This window comes from Carcharodon carcharias, chromosome 10, assembly GCF_017639515.1.
Source record: "Carcharodon carcharias isolate sCarCar2 chromosome 10, sCarCar2.pri, whole genome shotgun sequence".
In the NCBI taxonomy this organism is placed as follows: domain Eukaryota; kingdom Metazoa; phylum Chordata; class Chondrichthyes; order Lamniformes; family Lamnidae; genus Carcharodon; species Carcharodon carcharias.
Genome location: NC_054476.1, coordinates 112,136,531 through 112,156,632, shown reverse-complemented (window position 1 = coordinate 112,156,632; position 20,102 = coordinate 112,136,531). Strand labels below are relative to the sequence as shown.

At 42.2% G+C, this 20,102-nt stretch overlaps 1 protein-coding gene across 1 annotated transcript in view; it reads left to right on the top strand.

Annotated features, from left to right (window-relative positions):
* Positions 1-20,102, top strand: part of atp2a3 (ATPase sarcoplasmic/endoplasmic reticulum Ca2+ transporting 3) — a 255,948-nt gene that overhangs the window by 212,508 nt on the left and 23,338 nt on the right. The window contains exons 18-20 of the mRNA XM_041197530.1: positions 2,689-2,822; positions 10,118-10,235; positions 11,405-11,522. Of these exons, the coding sequence (XP_041053464.1) occupies positions 2,689-2,822; positions 10,118-10,235; positions 11,405-11,522 (370 nt within the window). The remainder of the gene's footprint in view (positions 1-2,688; positions 2,823-10,117; positions 10,236-11,404; positions 11,523-20,102) is intronic.

The following is a 20,102-nucleotide window of genomic DNA, read 5'->3' as shown; positions in this document are numbered from 1 at the left end:
GAGCATGGATGAGGCAGCAACAAACATTTTCACCAAATGAAGACAAGCCTACTCACCGCCCCAAACACGTGCACACACGTCACAAGTAGGCACATTTCTCTGTGTGCCAACATGGGCACACACACCAGTCTTGGATGCACACCCTAAACAACTGCATACATTGGCCCTGTGCAAATCCACCTGCCAAATATGCACACAGATTAAACACACATTTGTGCTCCCTAACACAAACACACACTAGAAACACCACGTCATGTATGCATGTCAAATGTAAACCCATAGTCTGCCATGCCAATCATACCTTCCATCAGCTTTAAGTTGGGATCAGTGCTGGACTAGTTTTGGACATCTATAGAAGTTAAAAGAGGCATTTACCAGAGTTTTTTCTAGTTAGTCCGGATTTTCTGCCTTTCCCAGGGCTCTGAGTGTGTTGGGAGTATCTGCATCATGATGCACAAGGCACTGTGACTGTATGGGACAGACTAGATGGACTTACTGGTGTTTTTCTGTCTAACACTTTTATATGTTCATTGTTAAAGATCAGGCTTTATTTGAGGGATGGCCAGGGTAGAGGCAACTGTACAACATGAGGCCACGGTGGGAAACCCACACTTGCCATTATTACATAGGAATGGGATGAGGCCATTCAGCCCCTCAAGCCTGACCCATGGCTGACCTGTACCTCAACTCCAGTGGTAACCATTGTTTCATATCCCTTGATATCCTACTTAAGTCTAGCAATCTCAGACTTGAAAGCTCCAATTATTAACGTTTCAGCTCAATAGCCTTCTGTCAGAAATGTTCATTCATCACCTTTAGCTTGTTTCTCCATTCAGTTAGATCATGGCTGATCTGCACTTCGACACCATTTACCATTTATCCATATCCCTTGGTGTTTTTACTGAACAAAAATCTATCTCAGTCTTGAAAATGTTAATTGACTCCCAGTACCTAGAGCCTTTTGGGGAAGAGTTTCAGATTTCCATCACCATTTGCATGAAAAAATGCTTTCTGTTTTCAAACCTGAACAGCCTTGCTCCAATTTTAAAGTAACACCCTTCTGTACAGGTTCCCCCCACCAGAGGAAACAGTTTCTCTCTATCTACCCTGTCAACACCTTTAAGTGTCTTACATTTAGATTACCCCTTAATCTTCTATATTCAAGGGAATGCAAGCTATGTTTATGAAACCTGACCATATAATTTACCCTTTTAGCCCTGGTATCATTCTGGTGAATGCAATGCATTACCTCCAATGCTAGTATATTGTTCCTTCCCAAAACTGAACACAGTACACAGAGCTCCATCTAACTGAAGCATTACTACCACCCCCTCCTCCCTCCGCAGCTTTCTACCCCAACCCTCTTCAGATAAAGGTGAACATTCCATTGGCCTTTTTAATTAGCTTTGTTGCTTGGTACTTGACAGTTCTCTCTATCTCCACTGTAGCATAAGGACCAATGGCTCAGAGAGGCCCCTCTCATCAACAAATGAATAGAAATTATTGCTCTGTTTCTGGCTGGTTTGGTTGGCTGCTTCTCCAATCTTGCTGCCTGACAGTGTGAACTCCCTCTTGGCCAGCCCATTGGATCAGGGCAGTTGGGCTGAAGGAAAAATGAGAGCAGGAGATTAAATAACTGCTTACAGTGCACAACAATCAGATAATTTGGAATAATGGAGATGCAGAGTGAAGGAGGCATAACAGAAAGAGAACTACAGATACAAAGAGGAGCAATCCGGAGAAAAAGAGAGAGCTAAACAAGCAAAAGGGGCAAGTGTCAATTGTGGTTCAGTGAGCAGCAATCTCGCCTCTGAGTCCGAAGGTTGTGGGTTCAAATCCTTTTCCAGAGACTTGAGTTCTGAATCTAGTCTGACAATTCAATTCAGTAAGGGAGTGCTGCACTGCCAGAGGTGCCATCTTACAAATGAGACATTAAACAATCCGCCTCTCAGGTCGATGTAAAAGATCCTATGACATAATTGAAAGAAGAGCAGGGGAGTTCTCCCCAGTGCCCTGGCCAATATTCATCCCTTAATCAACATCAATAAAACAGCTTATATGGTCGTATTGCTGTTTGTGGCTTGTTTGCTGTATGCAAATTGGCTGCTACCTTTCCTACATTGCAAAGTCACTACATTTCAAAAATATTTCATTGACTGTAAAGCACTTTGGGATGTCCTGTGGTTGTGAAAGGGCGCTTTATAAATGCACAGCAAACAAAAGTCTTATTCTGCCTTTCTTTGTGTCTGTATCTTTCTGTTCCACTACCTTCACTCTGTGTGTCCATTCTTCCTAATTGCTGTGGACTGAAGCAGTTATTTAATTCCTTGCTCCCTTAACCTTCCTCCTCCTTCAGTAGAGCTGTGGAATCTTTTTCATCCATCTGAGAGGCAGACAGGGCCTCAATTTAATGTCTCACCTAAAAGTCAGCATCTCTGACAGTGCAGCATTCCTTCAGCAGTCCACTGAGGAGCAACAAGCTAAATTTTGTACTAAAGTTTCTGGATTGGGACTTGATCCAACTATACCGTCAGACTTAGATTTGAGAGTGCTACCATTAATCCAAGGCTGCCACCACTATAAATAATGTAAGCTACATGACAGTGAATCCTGACAGGCACATGTGTGATTGTAATCCACTTGCTATTTTATAAATCAGTTCACCTCTCTCTCTCTCTGCTTTCCCAGCGGCATTTCATGCAATGTACACCAGAGCACCCACTCTACAAAAACATTGAGTGTGGCATCTTTGAGTCTCGTTATCCTACAACCATGGCCCTGTCTGTCCTAGTGACCATCGAAATGTGCAATGCACTGAACAGGTGAGTGACCTGGAGCCATCCTGAAGACTGCAGCCCAGCTTCATTCTCCACACCAGATTCTTTTCTAATGGGTGCCACCCAATGTGACAAACTCAGGTTGTAGAGGGAAGCCCTCACCAACTCTCACTGAGACACCACTTGCTTATCAAAATTCTGTGTTACCTCAGTTTGTGGCAGAGAGGGAAATACAGAAGCAAGGAGAGAGCTGGTTTAGAACATCGTCCGTTGTAAAATATTACATTTTTATTCAGGATCCTTATTTCTTGGTGCATCGCTCCTGATCAAATTCTGAGTGTATAATTTATATCTTGCTCTGAAAATTTTTAATTTGCTTTCCAAATGAATAATGTTACAGAATCCTCATTTCAAGCCACAAAATGTATTATTCACAGATATTTTTTCCACCTATTTTGACATCTTATAGATATTTTGCATTAGGCAATAGTAACAGCCAATCACTGTGCAATGGTTTGTATATGCATGGGTTACTACTACATCACCCGGGTCTAGGGTGAGTATAGAGAGTTGCTTTCTCTGCTTGGGGTACAGTATACTGTCTGTCTGCAACAAGCTGGCTAAAGAGACCGGCACAATGGGCAACAGTGTTTGACAGCGATGGATGTGTTTCCAGTGGGTATGGCTGTAATCCCTCCACCCTTCCCCACTCTTGGTAACCCATTTCCACACACAGTAATGTCACACTCAGTAACCTCCCTCGCCCATTCATTTAAACCTCCCACAACTCTCAATAACCCTCCTTCCCTCAATAATTCTTCTCCTCACTCAGTAACACGCAAACCCTGCAGCCCCCACACCCCCCTTTCAGTAACCTTCCCCTGCTCACAGTAACGCTAACCACCCATACAGTGCCCCTGCCCCTCTCCCCAGGCCAGTGACCCTGTCCCTCCCTACTCAGTGAGCTTGCACTTCCATGCTGTAACCTCTCCCCCACACTCCTAGCACTGACTGTGACAGTAAGAGATGTATTTCTCATACTCACGGTAATAGAGCTGCTGGTTGGCAGTCATTCTATCCCCCCCCCCTCCCCCACACACACACTAGCAACCAACATTCTACCTTTAAATGATCTCATTTCCTTCACTGAGGCTGGGTGTTTGGAACTCAAACTGGTCATTTGGTGTCTGGAGGTGAAGGGCTCGATGTTATAAATGAATGGCACATGACGCAGATACAAGTTACGGGAATTCCTGAGCTTTGCTCCTGCCAGATGATGTTGAATGATAGAACTCCAAATTCATTCAAATCTACCATACAGCAGAACTACATCTGAAAGAGAAAAGAGAAGTTAACTTTTCTACATTTGGTTCCACGTGCACATTGACGACACCCACTCTACTTCACCATGACCTCTCTAGACCATTCACTTCTCTAAACTGTCAGATTGCTTGCTCAACAAGTGAAAACTTACTCCAACTAAATATTGGGATGACTGAAGCAATTGTCTTCATTTCCCACCACAATTTCCATTCCCTGGCCACTAACCCCATCCCTCTTCCCTGAACTGTCTAAAGCTGAACCACATCTTTTCCAATTTCAATGTCACATTTGACCCCAAGATGAGCTTCCAGCCAGATATCCTCACTATCACTAAGAACGCCTATTTCCACCCCCAAACATCGCCCAACTCCACCCCTACCTCAGCTCTTCTGCTGTGGAAACCCTCATTCAGCCTTTGTTGCCCCTAGACCTGACTATTCCAATGCACTCCTCACACATCTACACTACGTAAACTTGAAACCATCCAAAAGTCTGCTGCCCATGTCCTCACTCTCACCAAATCCTTTTCACTCCTGTACTCGCTGACCTCCCTTGGTGCCTGGTGCAATAACACCTCACTTTTAAAATTGCCTGCCTTGTTTTCAAATTCATCCATTTCCTTGCCCCCCCCCACCCCCCAATCTCTGTAATTGCCTACAACCCCACAACCCTCTGAGATAAATGCACTCCTCTAACACTGGCCTCTTGTTCATCCCAATTTTAATCACTCGACTATTGATACAGCTGCTGAGGCCCTAAGCTCTGGAATTCCCTCTCTACACCTCTTCACCTCTCTTCCCTCCCTTAAGACAGTCCTTAATACCTACCATTTTGACCAAGCTTTTCCAGGATTTTCCAGCCCCTTTGTGAGGTGCTGCCCCAGCCAGAAGTCCAATGATTTCCGGCGGGACCGGAAGATCCCAGCGGTGGGCAGGTGCGGAAAATCCCACCCCTAGTACCTCCTTATCTGGCTCAGTGTCATGTTTTGTTTGATTACACTCCTGTGACATCCTTTGGGACAATTTACTATGTCGAAGGTGCTATATAAATGCAAATTGTTGTTGTTCTCCTTTATCAGTTTCTGATCTGCATTCTGTAAGTGCCCGTGGATCCAATGCACTATTTCAGCTTGCTGGTTGTGGCCAACAGCAGAGCTAAATCAAGACCTCCTGGTATCTCTCTCTGATCTCCCGATCAAGTGAAACATAAATGGGTAGTAAAGTGCCTGAAGGAATAGGTCCATAGGCTGATACAGCTCCTCAATGATAAAACAAATTTAACACAATTGTTGTGAAAATGTCTATTTTAATGATTCATATGTTTTAGGAGTAAAACTTTTATGCTGCAGATTGAAGTATTAAATATCAGTTAAATGGTAGAAAAAAAGGCAATTTGAAAAGTTGATAAACAGAGCTAAAGTTATGGTAATTTATAGGGTGGCCTGTGTTTATTTAGTGATGACAGTTTGAAGTGAGAGAACCTTAAACAACGGACGGCCCCTTTTTGAGTTCCTTGGTGGAGATGAAATGTCAACGTTTGACTTCATAAGGGGTTGAAATTATTTGTGTAATTCACCAGATCAAAAAATGTTGGAAAGCAATTGGTTAATAAGGGAGATTCTTAAAGAGTCCATATACCTTTCAGATCTAAGGGCATGTTTAGGAATTGTAGTTGGGGGCATCTCAAGTGTGTCATGTTACCATGGAGATAGATTGAAGGGAGCTATCCTTGAGTTTATCTGTGTGATTTTTCACACAAAACAGGCAGTTCATGTTTGGAGCTGTGACAGTTTAGAAATGGGCAGATGGAGAGAAGTCTGACAGGAGCTATAGGACACTAAGCAAGAAGACAGTGAAACTCATGCTGGAGCTGAATGTTCAGAATTGTGAGGTGCTTATGGAGAGTTGGAGATTCCTTTAACCAAATGCTAGTGGAAGGACCCTAGAAATCTCATGCCTCAGAGAATAGCAAGAACACTGAAGAGAATTAAAGTGAATTCCAGAGACCTGTGGCACACCTTGGTATGGTCCCAGGAGAAGTGAAAGAACCCTCAAGATCCTGTAAAGTATAGGGGAACTCCTGGGTGGAAAGAAAAACAGAATGGGGAGTGCCCTGTTGAGATTTCTCGGCATAAAGGATAAGTGTTTATGAAATATAGTGATAAGTTAGGAGTACTTGTTTTGTTTAGAACATGAAACATTTCAGTTAATAACTAGGAGTTTGATTTTCTTTTTAAAAGTTACTGGTTTCCCTTGTGATCATTACACAATATCATCATCATCATGAATGCTCTACCCAAAGACAAGCCCTTGGCTCACTTCTACCTTTCATCCTGTGTCATTTTTATTTGCCAATAACTTCCTTCAATTTTCATGCCATCCAACATTGATATTCTCTTCCTTCCTCTTCTTTGTTGATACCTTCCCTGCATAACATCTCTTACAAATGTGTCTCTTCTTAAAATGTGTCTTCCCTAATTACGTTCAGCAAATTTCTTTGTTCATTCACCCTCCTCTGCACTTCATCATTCGTTACCTTTTCTGTCCAGCAGATCCTTTCCCTTTTCCTCCAAACCCACATTTCAAGGCTATTTAACAAGTTAGTCTCCACCTTTCATAAGGTCCAAGTCTCACATCCAAACAAAATAACACCCCAGATCAACCTCTTTACAAATTGCTTTTGGAGTTGTTTATTCTAGTAACAGCCTGTTCTTGCTCAATACAACCTTTTCCATTGCCATCCTTGTTCTTATGTCTTTGTTGCATCTTCCATCTGCAGGTATTAAGCTCTCTAAATACTTGAATTCTTGCATCTGTTGTAGTTCTCCCCCTTATATGAATATTTCTTGGTGACTTTGAGATATACATCACTGGTTTCGCCAATACTTACTTTGATTGCAAATTTCATGCCTGCTGTTATTAGTATATCTATTAGTATATCTATTAGTTTGTAATATTTCTTATACTTGATACAAGTGTTTTGTCATCTGCAAATCTAATTTATGTTATCATTTGCACCCCCCCCCCCACCACCCCAATCTTAATGCTAGATTCTGTGCCTTCAAACCCTTCTTTGATCATTGCTTCTGCATAGACATTGAAGAGGGCTGGTGATAAACAACAACCTTGTCAAACTCCTGTTTCAATTACACAGCGTTCCAAATCTCTGTAGGCTACTCTCACTGTTGCTGTTTGTCCCATGTACAGTATAAAGTCTATCTCTCTAGTCTACCCCAATGTCATTCAGCACCATCAAGAGCTTAATCCAGTCAACTCAATCCAATGCTTTCTCAAAATTTACAAAACAAACACAGCATTCCCATCTAAACTGCATTCAGTTATTAATCTTATAATGTCAATAGCTCCTCTCCGCCCTCTTCCTCGCTGAAACCCAAACTGGTCATCTCCGATGTAGTTTTGTGCTTTCCCATCCACTCTCTTTGTTAGGTAACTCCCAACACAATCTTCAATTGATGGGCAATCAGACTAATTGTACAAAAGTCAAAACATGGCATGCCTTTGGCTTCTTTCTTAGGGTGATCACTATTGTTTACCTGGCATTCTGTGGCCATTCCCCTGATAAGTAAACATCTAGATGTGAGGATTGATGAAAAGCATGATAGAATTGAAAACTCATTGAACAGAAGAGTGGGTAGAGCTATGTTATGGGAGGTTGGAACAGTATTGTTGGAAAAGGAAGAGATGACAAAGAGGTAGGAGCGTATGGGCCTGGGAAAAAGAAATGAGCAAGGCCATAAACTTGTAGATTTCTGCAGAAGAACAGGACTCATGATAACAAATGTGTGTTTTGGGCATCATAAAAGAAGACACAGAAAATGTTTGGTGATACAGGAAGATTTAAACTGGATTAAGAAACAGTAAGGCAAAGATACAGGAATAATGTTAAGAACTTGAAGGTTCAGCTGGGAGCGCCACAGACTCAGATCATAATCTTGTGAAAATAGAAAGAGTACCCAGGCTGAAGAAGTTCCAAGGTGGAATGCACAAAAAATGGCGAAACCTAGAGAGGCTGAAAGAACTAAATGAGAAATTTGTAAATGAAGTAAACAAAGCACTTGATAAGGATACCCTCAACACAAATGAGCAATGGAAACAGATTAAAGAATCTGTCAAGGAAGCAGGGAAGAACAGCACAGGGTGTTTAAGAGGAAGAGGATCAAGAATGCATGGATTACAACTGCAATGTTGTAAAAGATAGAAGAAAGGAGAAAATGAAAGAATAAAATTACTGAAGAAGATAAACTGAAATACAGACACTTGAATAGCGAATTAAGAAGAAAAACAAAAAAGGTGCGAGAGCAATGGTTAAAACAGCATTGTGGAATACTCGAAGAATTGGATCAACTAGGAAGGGTTAACCTGGGCCTGAATTTTTCGATCATCAGGCACATGTGATTGGCTGGCCAGGAAACAGATGGGAAATAGGCCTCTGACCGTGATTGGCCCCTGATCGCAGTTTCATGCTGGTTGGCTAATTAACGGCCAACCAGTGTGAAGCACGTGCTGAGAAATGCTCAACACTGCCAGGGTGGGGGTGGGAAGAGGGCGGGTGCCGACCTAACTGAGGGTGTGGGTGAGCACTTCTAGTGAGCTCCCTGGAGACAGACAGCTGCCCCAAGGAGCTGCAGACCTCCACGGACTAAAGGAAATGACAAAAATGCTGCAAAATATGTCCACGCAGCACAATCAAGCAACTGAGAGCAAACCTCATAAAAAACTAGTATTTCTCCAGGGAGGTTTCATCCCGCCCTAGATCAAGGTTTGAGCAAAAATGTGAATGTCACCTGGGCCTGTCCGCCAACCGTAAAACCATAAAAACCGTAAAACCGGCCATGTGAAATCGCTGTTGATTGCATCATTAATGGGCTTAATTGCCCACTTAAACTGTTGGTGGGTGCACTTCCAAAAGCCGTGTGTGCCATGCCAAGCGAAATATCGCGCAAGAGCGCAATGATGTCGGGGTGCTCGCCCAACGCCATCTCATGCTACTTCACATCCATTTGGGTTGGGTGCATGCCTGCCTGCAGGGCTTAAAATCCTGGCCCTGATGTTTGTAAAAGCAAAGGAAATTAGTACAAAGTGTAAGTAAAAAGGACTAAAAACAACAGCAACAGAGATTAAGGAAGGTATTTCTTCACAAACCCTGATGAAATAACTAAAAGGCAAAGGTGCATACTGAAGAGCTATATGCAAAAAAATGAAAAACCTGAAATGATTGAGGTTGAAGAATAGAATAATGTTGACAGCAATTTCATTGGACCAGAAATACTAGAGAGTGAGATAAGAGCAGCAATAAATGAGATTAAAACTGGCAAGCAGCTGGAGTAGATGAAATACCTGCAGAGTTGGTTAAAAACATGGGAATGAACATAACATCAATGTTTACAAAGCTGCACAAAGATATCCAGCACAATATAGTGCCTCTAAATGAAATAATCCAGAGTTTTTATTCATTTTTCTGCATTATGGTGAGTTTATATTGGGTGCCCCTTATTTGACTTCATAGACCCATGCTTTAATACAGCCCTTTCTGACAAGTGTTGAACTTTAAATAAATAGAATGAAGCTGACTATCTAGCCATTCCTCTTACTCAAGTGTGTTTAACATTTTCCTGTGATCGTTAGTTGCAGTTGTCAAACTGTACTGTCACCTAACAGGGCTTGAATGGTAGCAAAAGTGTCTTAGATTGGTTGATTGGACATTAAATGGCCACACAAAAGTTTCCCATTGTTTCTCTAACAGCAAGTTGTATCATAATAGCACCTTTAACGTAAATAAAATGCCCCAAAAGTATAAGTGTGACCAAACGTATTGGTTGTCTGATGAATATGCTAGCAGAGAATTTAGTGGTAAATTATTGAGGCAGCACATGAGTCTTGCTGAATTTACAGTATTGTGTCAGTCTGTCCATAGATAGCTTCCAAATTTAACCTGTCCATTTTGTTTTATTTTGCTTTTTAAGCTTCTCCAACATTTCATCATCCTTTTTTCTGCAGCTTGTCTGAGAACCAGTCCTTGTTGAGGATGCCCCCCTGGGTGAATATCTGGCTGCTGGGGACCATCTGCATATCCATGTCACTGCATTTCCTGATCCTCTATGTGGAGCCATTGCCCGTGAGTATGGATCTGGAATTGAGTGCAAAGTGCTAACAAAGGGAATGTAGTCCTGTAGTCTGTAGACCAGTGCCCATTTTGTGTTCCTCTATTTCTGCCATCTTGAAACCAGAAGCCCCATCTAGTGCTAGATATGCATCACTGCAGGTGTGACTGTATGTCACAGAATGGTGATGCCCAAATATGGGACGTGCCACATCTATAGCAAATTGCTGTAGAGCTCAGCTCCCATGTGTGTGTGCATGGGAGACCAAGAACTGATGTAACTTTGGATAAAGCAGGGTTAGAAATCAGAGAATTTTTCCAGGATGCACAGACTTAATTCAGAATCATTTTAAAGTTGTGCATTCAATCTTTAATTTTATATTTCCATTTTAAATTCTTATGTCTGCTGTTATAATGGATATTGCCAATGTAAACTTGTAAACCACCTTCACTTGTTTAAGGTGAAGCATTGACATAGGCAGTTCCATTATGAATTTTGACATGGGAATTTACAATGGAAACAGTTTGTAGGAATTATCTTCAGACGTAAAACCTTTAATTTATTATGGGTCAGTGTCATCCAATAGAAATCACTGAAGCATGCACTATTTTTCGTAGAACACAGGCAAATCCACTTTACACATGTACATTTACTGAACATACTCGTTCAGTAACCAAGGAAGCAAAGCACTCAGAGCATTCAAAACCTATTCCCTATTTTTTAAATCTCACCATATTACCAAGAAGCACACAAAATGTTTAAAACCATCTGTATGCAATATGCAAATAAGTATTGCGATCACATGACCAATGACAATGCTTGTTACTAATTTTAATTAACTAATCAGAAATATAATTAGCGACATCTCGATTCCCAATTAGCTACTTGAGACTTATTTATTCTTCGTGGGATGTGGGCATCACTGGCAAGATTGGCATTTATTGCCCATCCCTAGTTGCTCTTAACCAAATGGTTTGCTAGGCCACTTCATCAAGTAGTTGAGTCAATCACATTGATTTAACACAAGAGAGATTTGAGACATACCGCTAGTGGCTAATATATTGGATAGCATTGTTGCAGATAAATGACAAGGCTTTAAATTGAAGTCATAGCAAATGCATGCTGTCTGCTGAATATGTTCCTGTGATGAGTTTGTCACTTTGTCCTCTTTCTCACTCAACAGCTGATATTCCAGGTGACCGCTCTAAACTGGCCTCAGTGGGTTGTGGTCCTGAAGATTTCCCTGCCTGTCATCTTGCTGGACGAAACGCTCAAATACATATCCCGCAACTACGTAGAGGGTAAAGACCCTGTTGTAGTTTGTCAGACCAATAGTGGGCTTCCAGCATGCTTTGGGGACATTTCCTGGCTCTTCGTCTTAGTCTCCGCCCCTCTCATTTGCTGGCTTTACTGTCTGCTCTAACCTACAAGGACCTGCTGCAGCACTGACCAGAAGGAACTGGTTTCTTGATGCCAGCTTGCTTTTTTTCTCGTGGGACTTGGTTATCCTCTCTGTCTGTCCTAAAGGGATGCCTTGGGTCCTATTGAATGCGCTTATGTCTGTGGGACTGTGTTGCCAGGAGGAGAGGGCATTCATGGTGATTTCCAGGCCCAGGATTAGCTGCAGGGCTTAATCAAAATGCTATTTCACTGTTGTGTTTATTAATTCATGGAAATACTGAATAGCTCAGTGTGATTAGTCAATGCAATCCTTTCCCGGTTTCAAATCAGACTCAAAATATCCAAAAACTAGCCAATGGGAAAGAATGACCCTGTTGGTGTTTCTAACAGCAGAACATAATTTTGAAGCCCCAAGAGGTTCGGAATAAGAGGGTAAACTAGTGACTCATCTCTGGATATTGTGTTTAACCATCTAACCCAGTAAACCAGTAAGTCCTGAATCGGCCACGAAACTAGGTTCCTGCAGGAACAGAATGTGCCTGACTGATTCTTTACTGGTATCATGGCAAACTCCATTGCTACAAGTCAATCAGTGCAAATTAAGGGATGTATTTTTCGTTGAAGAAGCATCACAATCTTTTGTTTTAGCTGGGAGAGAAAAATTCACTCTAGGAGATTTTGAAAAATCAATGGAATTAGCAATAAAAATCCAACTTACTTCATAAATCGTGATGCCCATCTATTTTCTCGGTTAATAATTCCTTGAAGAACAACAGGTTAAACTGTCATGGTCTGGGAATTTTAATTGGTACAATGTCAGCGGTGAATCATTTTAATCACAGATAACTCCCTTATCTTTTATGATAAAGAAGTTCTCTTCATGCTTGAGCTACTGATTAGACAATACTGTGTACATATTGCATGAGGCCCCAGTGTGTCGACCTGTTCAGTCCAATCTGGAGATAGAGCTATCGTCCCTGAAGTACAGTATTGTATCAGAGTGGGACTCACTACCCTTCCCAATGGGCTGAAAGCGCCACCACTGTGTGACCCAATATACAGCAGTCATACTTATCCTCTATTTGAGTTGTGGATTGCACTATACATGCCACACAAAATCAGACACTGGCAAATAAATCTTTTGAATATGGATTGCAAATTCTGTGCCACCCATGCGATGTTCAAAAGGGTGAGGGGAGGTGAGAGTCCTATTTGTATCATCACTTCAATCTGCCCTGAAATGAATACCAGCTCCTCCACCACCAACACAGCCCACCCTGCTCTCAGCTGCCACCTCATCTGCCGTAGCGTGTGTATGATTTACCTAGCACCAGAGTTGGCAGAGACACAGGCGTGAGTGGATTGCCAGGACTGGCCTGCTGTGAGATTACAGAGTGAGTCTGTCTTGTTAGGATTGCTCTGTATGATTGAGGAGTTTTTTTTTAAGGAATCAGTGTAAGACGCTGACATTCTGGGCTTTACAACAACTATACTTTCTGGCATATTTTTGCCTGTTAACTATCTGGTTCCTGTCAGGTGAAACTCACTCGATTGGTGTGGTTCACAGGGGTGGTGAATGAAAATCAGGGCTAGAAACTCCTGGCTTAGCCCAGTCTGGGGGAGGCTGTACTGAGCGAGTGTGAGAAACCGAGGCCCTGTGGGGAGCTGTTCTGTCCTTGACCCAGAGCCCCTTGTGTTCGCTCTGATTAAAGAACAGCTTTTAGTCAGTGAGTTTGAGTGTAGCTGACATAATGAAAAAAGAGACATTCCCTTCAAGTAGAAACTGCTGCAAGCACCCTGTCAACCCTCATTATGGTTCATTTAGTTTTGAATTCTCGCTTCAATTTATAGCTCTTGCTTGTTCAGAGGAGCTTGGTGTTTGATTCTTGTCAGATGACGTCCACAGTCATGCTCTGTCCAGTGGCAGTTATGGAATGTGAATGCCCCCTTGCCTCCAACAGCCCCATTCCCCCCCCCACTCCCTGCCCCAACCCCTCTGCTTGCAATGCCACCTGAAGCCAGCCATCCTGGCTTGGATCAGAGAATCCTGCCACATTTTTACCACACTTGGTCAATAGAGACAAAAGTTGTGGTTTGTTGTCTGTGGCTTGCCAAGATCATTGACCGTGACCTTCAGTGGGCAAAGATCTGGAAAACAACTTTACAGTAACTCAAAGTAATCTGTTACAGGCGCCACACCTGTGTACCCATTGAAATCACCAAATTACTAGAGAACAATTAGTACCTCTTAAAATCACTTTCTCACCAATACCACCTCAGGAAGGTTTGTCGTGACTGTCCCAAGAAAGCTCATTAATGGGGGAGGGCTCCTTGCCCCGAGCAGCTCGGTGCTGGCCTCGGAATAGCAAATGTCCACAATGACGTTTGCTCAGTGCCTGTAGCACAGGCCATGGAGACAATTGAAGCTGCAGTGTCAGAATGAACACATTTTGTTAACTTTTAAAACAAGTATAGAATTGGGCCTGTCTGATGTAGGAATCAGCAGAAAAAATGAAGGGTTCCTGAATATGCTGAATGTCTTGTGATGAGTGAATGAATTAAATGAATGAATGAATGGATTATGGAAGTCACTCTGACTATGATTGATACTTGACCCCTTCCTATTCACCCAGTAGGTGAGAGGCTGAGCGTGTTTAGTGTGAAACCACAGTTATTTTTATGTGGAAACTGCGGCTAGTTTGGAATCTCCTTTGGTGCCAGTGTGATGTCATGTCAGTACTGGAGAAGTACTCATTTTAATTTTCTTATTGACGAGTTATTAACAAATAATTTACTAATCCTGAAGCAAATCAGTGGTGAATTGTGAAACTGTATTAACTAATAGGGCAGCTGTTGTTTAATTCTGAATCATATTTAAAAATTGTAAAATGACAAATGGAGCAAAAAAAATCCAATTGATGGATTGAAGAACTTGGATCTGTAGGAATTGTGAGCGTTGTTTTAAAGATTTAAATTCATGTATGGGCATGCTCCCTGGTCCTGTGAGAAGTGGCCATTTTTATGTTTCTTCAAATATCGCCTGGCCTACAGTGTGCAATGCTAGATAGCAGTTGTGTGAAATACAGGTACTGTACTTCCTGCACTTTGCTCTTTTCTGTGGTGTTCTAGACCCCTTCTCAGATGTTTCTAGAAACCCTCATCTGCCTCCTTGCAGCCGCTTGCACAGTTGTGATGGGCTTTGTGTCCAGGAAGCAAGGGTTAAAAGGGAATTTCATTTGGATTATTAATTACCTCCCTGAATGTTTGAAAACAGAATTCTACAAATTCAAAGCTAAGTGGCAGCTTGTGGGCAGCACACAGCAGTGCCAATGGCTAGCACCTAACAGGGTAAAAGATTGAATTGTTAGCAATGTGTGAAGGGCATTGTTAAGGGGAGCATGTTCCCAATCGACATTAGGGATTTATTCCTTCATTTGTAGTTTCTGCCTTGGAAGCTGTAAATTTCTGCATATGAGTGTGTACTATGAAAGGAAGGCATTGAGTGTCATGATGCTGTGGGTCAATGTGCCAGTGCGATGTACTGTGCAGTGCAGGGGATGGCTACAATGTGGGTTGTGCCTGGATGTTCTCGATACCTTGACTGTTGGGGCAATGAGAAAGTCAGGAACTCCCCTACAGGGAGAAACGGAAGGGCTAGCATCCATTTAGCGAGTTGTAAAGGAGCATCAGGGGAGACCAGGGGATAGTGTGCACCTTGGGGAGTGGAAATGGACACACAGCCCCAGTAAATATATGCATGAAGGTGTGGATTTCACAGCAATCACAGTGACTTTATTTGCAAAATAAATCTCCTTAGCATCCCAACACATGGTGACACAACTAGAAGCAGAGCAAAGCAGAGGGATGTGTCAAGTCCGGCACATGGGGAATATGGCTGCAGTTGTAGGTTTTTAGCCATTATGTAAGATGTTTATGTTGTCCTGCATGCAGCATTAAGGAAGCCCAGCCCTGGAGATCCCAGTTAGCCCAGCCAGGTTCTAATCCTGGTTTTGACCAGTGCTTGTACCTGGATTACCCTTAGCAAATTGAATTCCAGCATCTTCCACCTGATTGTGCCGATGCACAAACGTTTCGGGGAGACTCTGAGGCTCGGCAACCGTCCCATCTACGCAGTAATTGTGACTTGAAGTATTCCCCGATTACGCAACCCCACGTACAGTGAAAGATTGGCCCCTGTCCTGAGAGGGTGCCCGGTGGCCTTCACCCTGTCTTCAGAAGAATTTGGAGATCCTGAGTTTCTGTGTTAACAACATGACAGTGTGACTGCCGAGGTCCAGGCTGCATTTGGGAGCAGCCCTGATTTCTGGGGAGGGTGCTGGGTGGGGACGTCTGAGGAGATTACCTTGGCCTAGTGTGAAAAGATGAGACAACTACATTGGTGGGGAAGAGCTGCCCTGTTTCTGCTCAAACACACTCCTGAATAGATCAGCAATAGAGCACTTACAGGGTTGCTGGAAACATCTGTGGGCTGGATTATCCTATCTTACTCAACTGGGAGAAATGTTCTGAATAAGTTTTAGAGAATGTAAAACATACTGTGCCATGGTTTTAGCACAGTGAACCTGTTCAACCTCTCCTCTGTGAATATTTAAGTAGATTTATGATGAGACTACGCCTGGAAGCACATCACTTGATACAAATACAAGTATCTTATGTTTTTAAGTCCAAATATATTTGGCCTCTGCTAGAAATGGAGGTTGTCTCCCCCCCACCCCCCGCTACCTCCCGGCCCCTACTGTTTATGCCGCTTATTCTACTCCCCCTTCCATAATCTCTTTCCTCTCTCTTCAACTTCCTTTTCCCTGTCTCCATCCTTCCCCTTTTTCTCTCTTTCCCTCTTGTTCCATCACTTTTGCTTCCCTCCCCTGACTCTCCTCAGTATCATGTGTTTGGTTCTGGACTATGCTGCTGATGTGCATGTGAAAACGTTACGAAGTGTTGCCAATGATGTCTTCTCATAGCAGTGCTATTTTTCTAACAAAACTTAAATTAAACAAAAAGTTTTTTTTTAAAAGAAAGATATTTATTGAAACCTCAATGCTGTAATCTTTGTTATCACTTTGCATGTGTTGCTTACCTAAAATAAAAGTATTTTCCCCTCAAATGTACTCAGGCTTGGTTTAAAATTCTGTATAATGTGACTTTCTACTTCTAATCATTCAGATTCAAAGCTATGATATCTCTTTAACCATAGGCCCCTCTCACATTTGGACACTGGGATGTTAAAATTATGAAACTGGCATCAAACTATTGGTTACAATAGATTACCTACTAAACTTCCCCAAAAACACGAATAGGAGGGGGCCATTCAACTCATTGAGCCTGCTCTAGCTGCCACTAAATTAGATCATGGCTGACCTGTATCTCAACTCTCTGCTCCGTCTCCCTTCGTACCCTTGGTCAACCAAAATCTATTGATCTCAGTTTTGGGAATTTCAATTGAGCCTCACCACCAATGGCCTTTTAGGGGAGAGAATTTCAGATTCTCATTTCCTTTTGTGTGGGAAAAAAAAATGTTTCCTGATTTTGCTTCTAAATAGCTTGTCTCTAATTTAATGGCAACTCATGTTGGGTGTGGCCTTTGTGGACATCTTGCTCAAGTGGCCATCCTTGGTGAATGAGCCCAGACAGCGAAAGGCTGATGCTGACCTTGCCTCTGTATTGGAATGCCCTTACCACTTCTGACTGAGATCAGCTAACTGAGGCCTGGACTCTCCTGCTCATTGTGACCCTTTGAAATCTGAATTCTTTATTGTCCAGAGAACGTTAGTCTCAAAATTTATCCTGCCAAAAACTGGAACTTAGATAATAGTTGAACCCATTGAAAAAAAAATCAAAACTGCCTGTGTGGCATCAAGAAAAAATCAAGCAAGTCTTTTGTTTTAAAACATTTCAACAATTTTACAAACATTCCCTGACTCTGTGCATTTCATTGATATGTTTTTAAAAAATCAACATTGAAACATCCCATCTTAAAACTTATGGAATGAAAAAAATGACAGATTTTAGTACCTGAATACAGCCTGCTGTACTCACTGGGGGTTCCTTAAAAGGCATCACCTTTATTTCACAATGAATTAATGAAGAGAGATACTGTGAGCTTTGTAAATCTGAGTTTCTTCTTCCTTTCACCTTATGGTACTTGGGTATCTGCAATACTGTCCTTATTTAATACTGTCAACAGCTGATCAATGGTTTCATTAAATCTGGCTCTTTGTGATCTTGCATACCATACTGTTGTAATTTTAAATCTCTATTAGTTTGTCACTTACTGACATTAACATTGCAGATCACTGGACACAATTGCACCACTCATTCGATCAGTACAGCTGAAGGCCATTCAGTCTATGGAACCTCTTTCAAAAATCTACCCAATTAGAGCCTGGCTCTTTGCCCTGCAAAGCTTTCCTTTTGAAGTATAAAATCGAATGCCCTTTTGAAAATTATAACTGAACCTGTTTCAAGACAATACATTTTGGATCATATCAACTTGCCACCTAAAAAGTTTTCTCAACTCCCCTCCGGTTCTTTTGCCGGTTATCTTACACATGGGACATTTATTGCTCAAACCTTCTCCACTAACTCTCTCTCAGGTGTACTTTCCTGCTTAGGCGATGAAGGTTTTCTGGCTAATTAAGCTTGAGGAGCATCTTTAGACCTTGTCTTCACCTGATGTCCCTGGTCACGTTCCAACAGGTATCAGGGTTGTGAAGGCAGATGGTTTTATTTGTAACCTATATTACCCAGGTATTCGTGTTGCTGCGTCACCTGATATGAGTTAAATCAAGACAATCTTCTCCCTCACATCGTTTAGACAATGTTAACGACAGAAGTATTCACAGCGTTGCTAAAAACTCGGTACATTTCTGTGAGTCGCAGATGGCATCATTGCACAGGTTATAAACACCCTTAATTTTCTAACACTGATTCACCAACAGTCGCAATTTTAAATAAGTTACGATCATTTAAAAATAAGAGCCTCTTTTTTTTATTTTTTCATGGGATGTGGGTGTCACTGGCTGGGCCAGCATTTATTGCCAATCCCTAGTAGCCCTTGAGAAGGTGGTGGTGAGCTGCCTTCTTAAACCGCTGCAGTCCATGTGGTGTAGGTACACCCACAGTGTTGTTAGGGAGGGAGTTCCAGGATTTTGACCCAGCTACAGTGAGGGAACGACGATATATTTCCAATTCAGGATGGTGTGTAGCTTGGAGGGGAAGTTGCAGGTGGTGGTGTTGCCACGTGTCTGCTGCCTTTGTCCTTTGAAGTGGTAGAGGTTGCAGGTTTGGAAGGTGCTTTAACTTTGCATCTGATAGACAGCACCTCTGACAGTGCAGCTGTCCCTCAGTACTGCACTAGAGCATCAGCCTGGATAATACCATTCAGGTGAAAGTGCTGTTATATTGAGACTTGTCAGATGCCACTTTAAAACATGTTCTTCAATCCTGTAGCATGTTACAAACCACATCCAGAATTCATAATATACATAGACTCTGACAAACAGTCATATGTATGAAGACAGTTAGACTTAATTTTCTCTGGAGAAAAATAAATATTGCACTCCTAATCTCAATTCTCTTAGCAGATAGGTACATCAGGGACAGCAATACTATCTTCAACATTGTTGGTCAGAATTAGTAGAAGCTCTCCGTGGCTGAGCCAGTAATTCAATACAAGCATATCAGCAATTACTTTGGTCCTCAAATCAAATGATCTGCTTGAGGTCTATTGCCTTTTCCATGTGGGTAAGATTAATGCAGTGCAGTGCAATGTATAAGACAATGAGTGCAGTGCAGTGAAATGTATATAGACAGCGAGTGCAGTGCGGTGTATATAGGCCAGTGGAGTGCAATGTATACAGACAGTGAGTACAGTGAAGTGCAATATATATAGACTGAGAATGCCGTGCAGTGCAATGTATGCAGACCAGTGGAGTGTAAGGTATATAGATAGTGAGTGCAGTGCAATATATATAGACAGTAAGTGTAGTGCAGTGTAATGTATACAGACAGTGGGTGCAGTGCAATATATGCAGACAGTGAATGCATACAGACAATAAGTGAAGTGCAATGCACACAGACCAGTGGGTTGCAATGTATACAGACAATGAGCGCAATGAAGTGCAATATATACAGACAGTGAGTGTAATACAATGTATACAAACCATTGCAGTGCAATGTATAAAGACAGTGAGTCCAGTGCAGTGCAATGTGTACAGACAGTGAGTGCAGTACAGTGTAATGTATACAGACAGGTGCAGTGTAATATATACAGACAGTGAATGCAGTGCAATGCATACAGGCAGTAAGTGCTGTGCAATGCATACAGACCAGTGGAGTGCAATGTATACAGGCAGTGAGTGCAGTACAATGCAATGCATACAGACAGTGAGTGCAGTGCAATGTATACAGGCAATGAGTTCAGTGCCATGCAATGTATACAGGCAGTGCACTGCAATGTA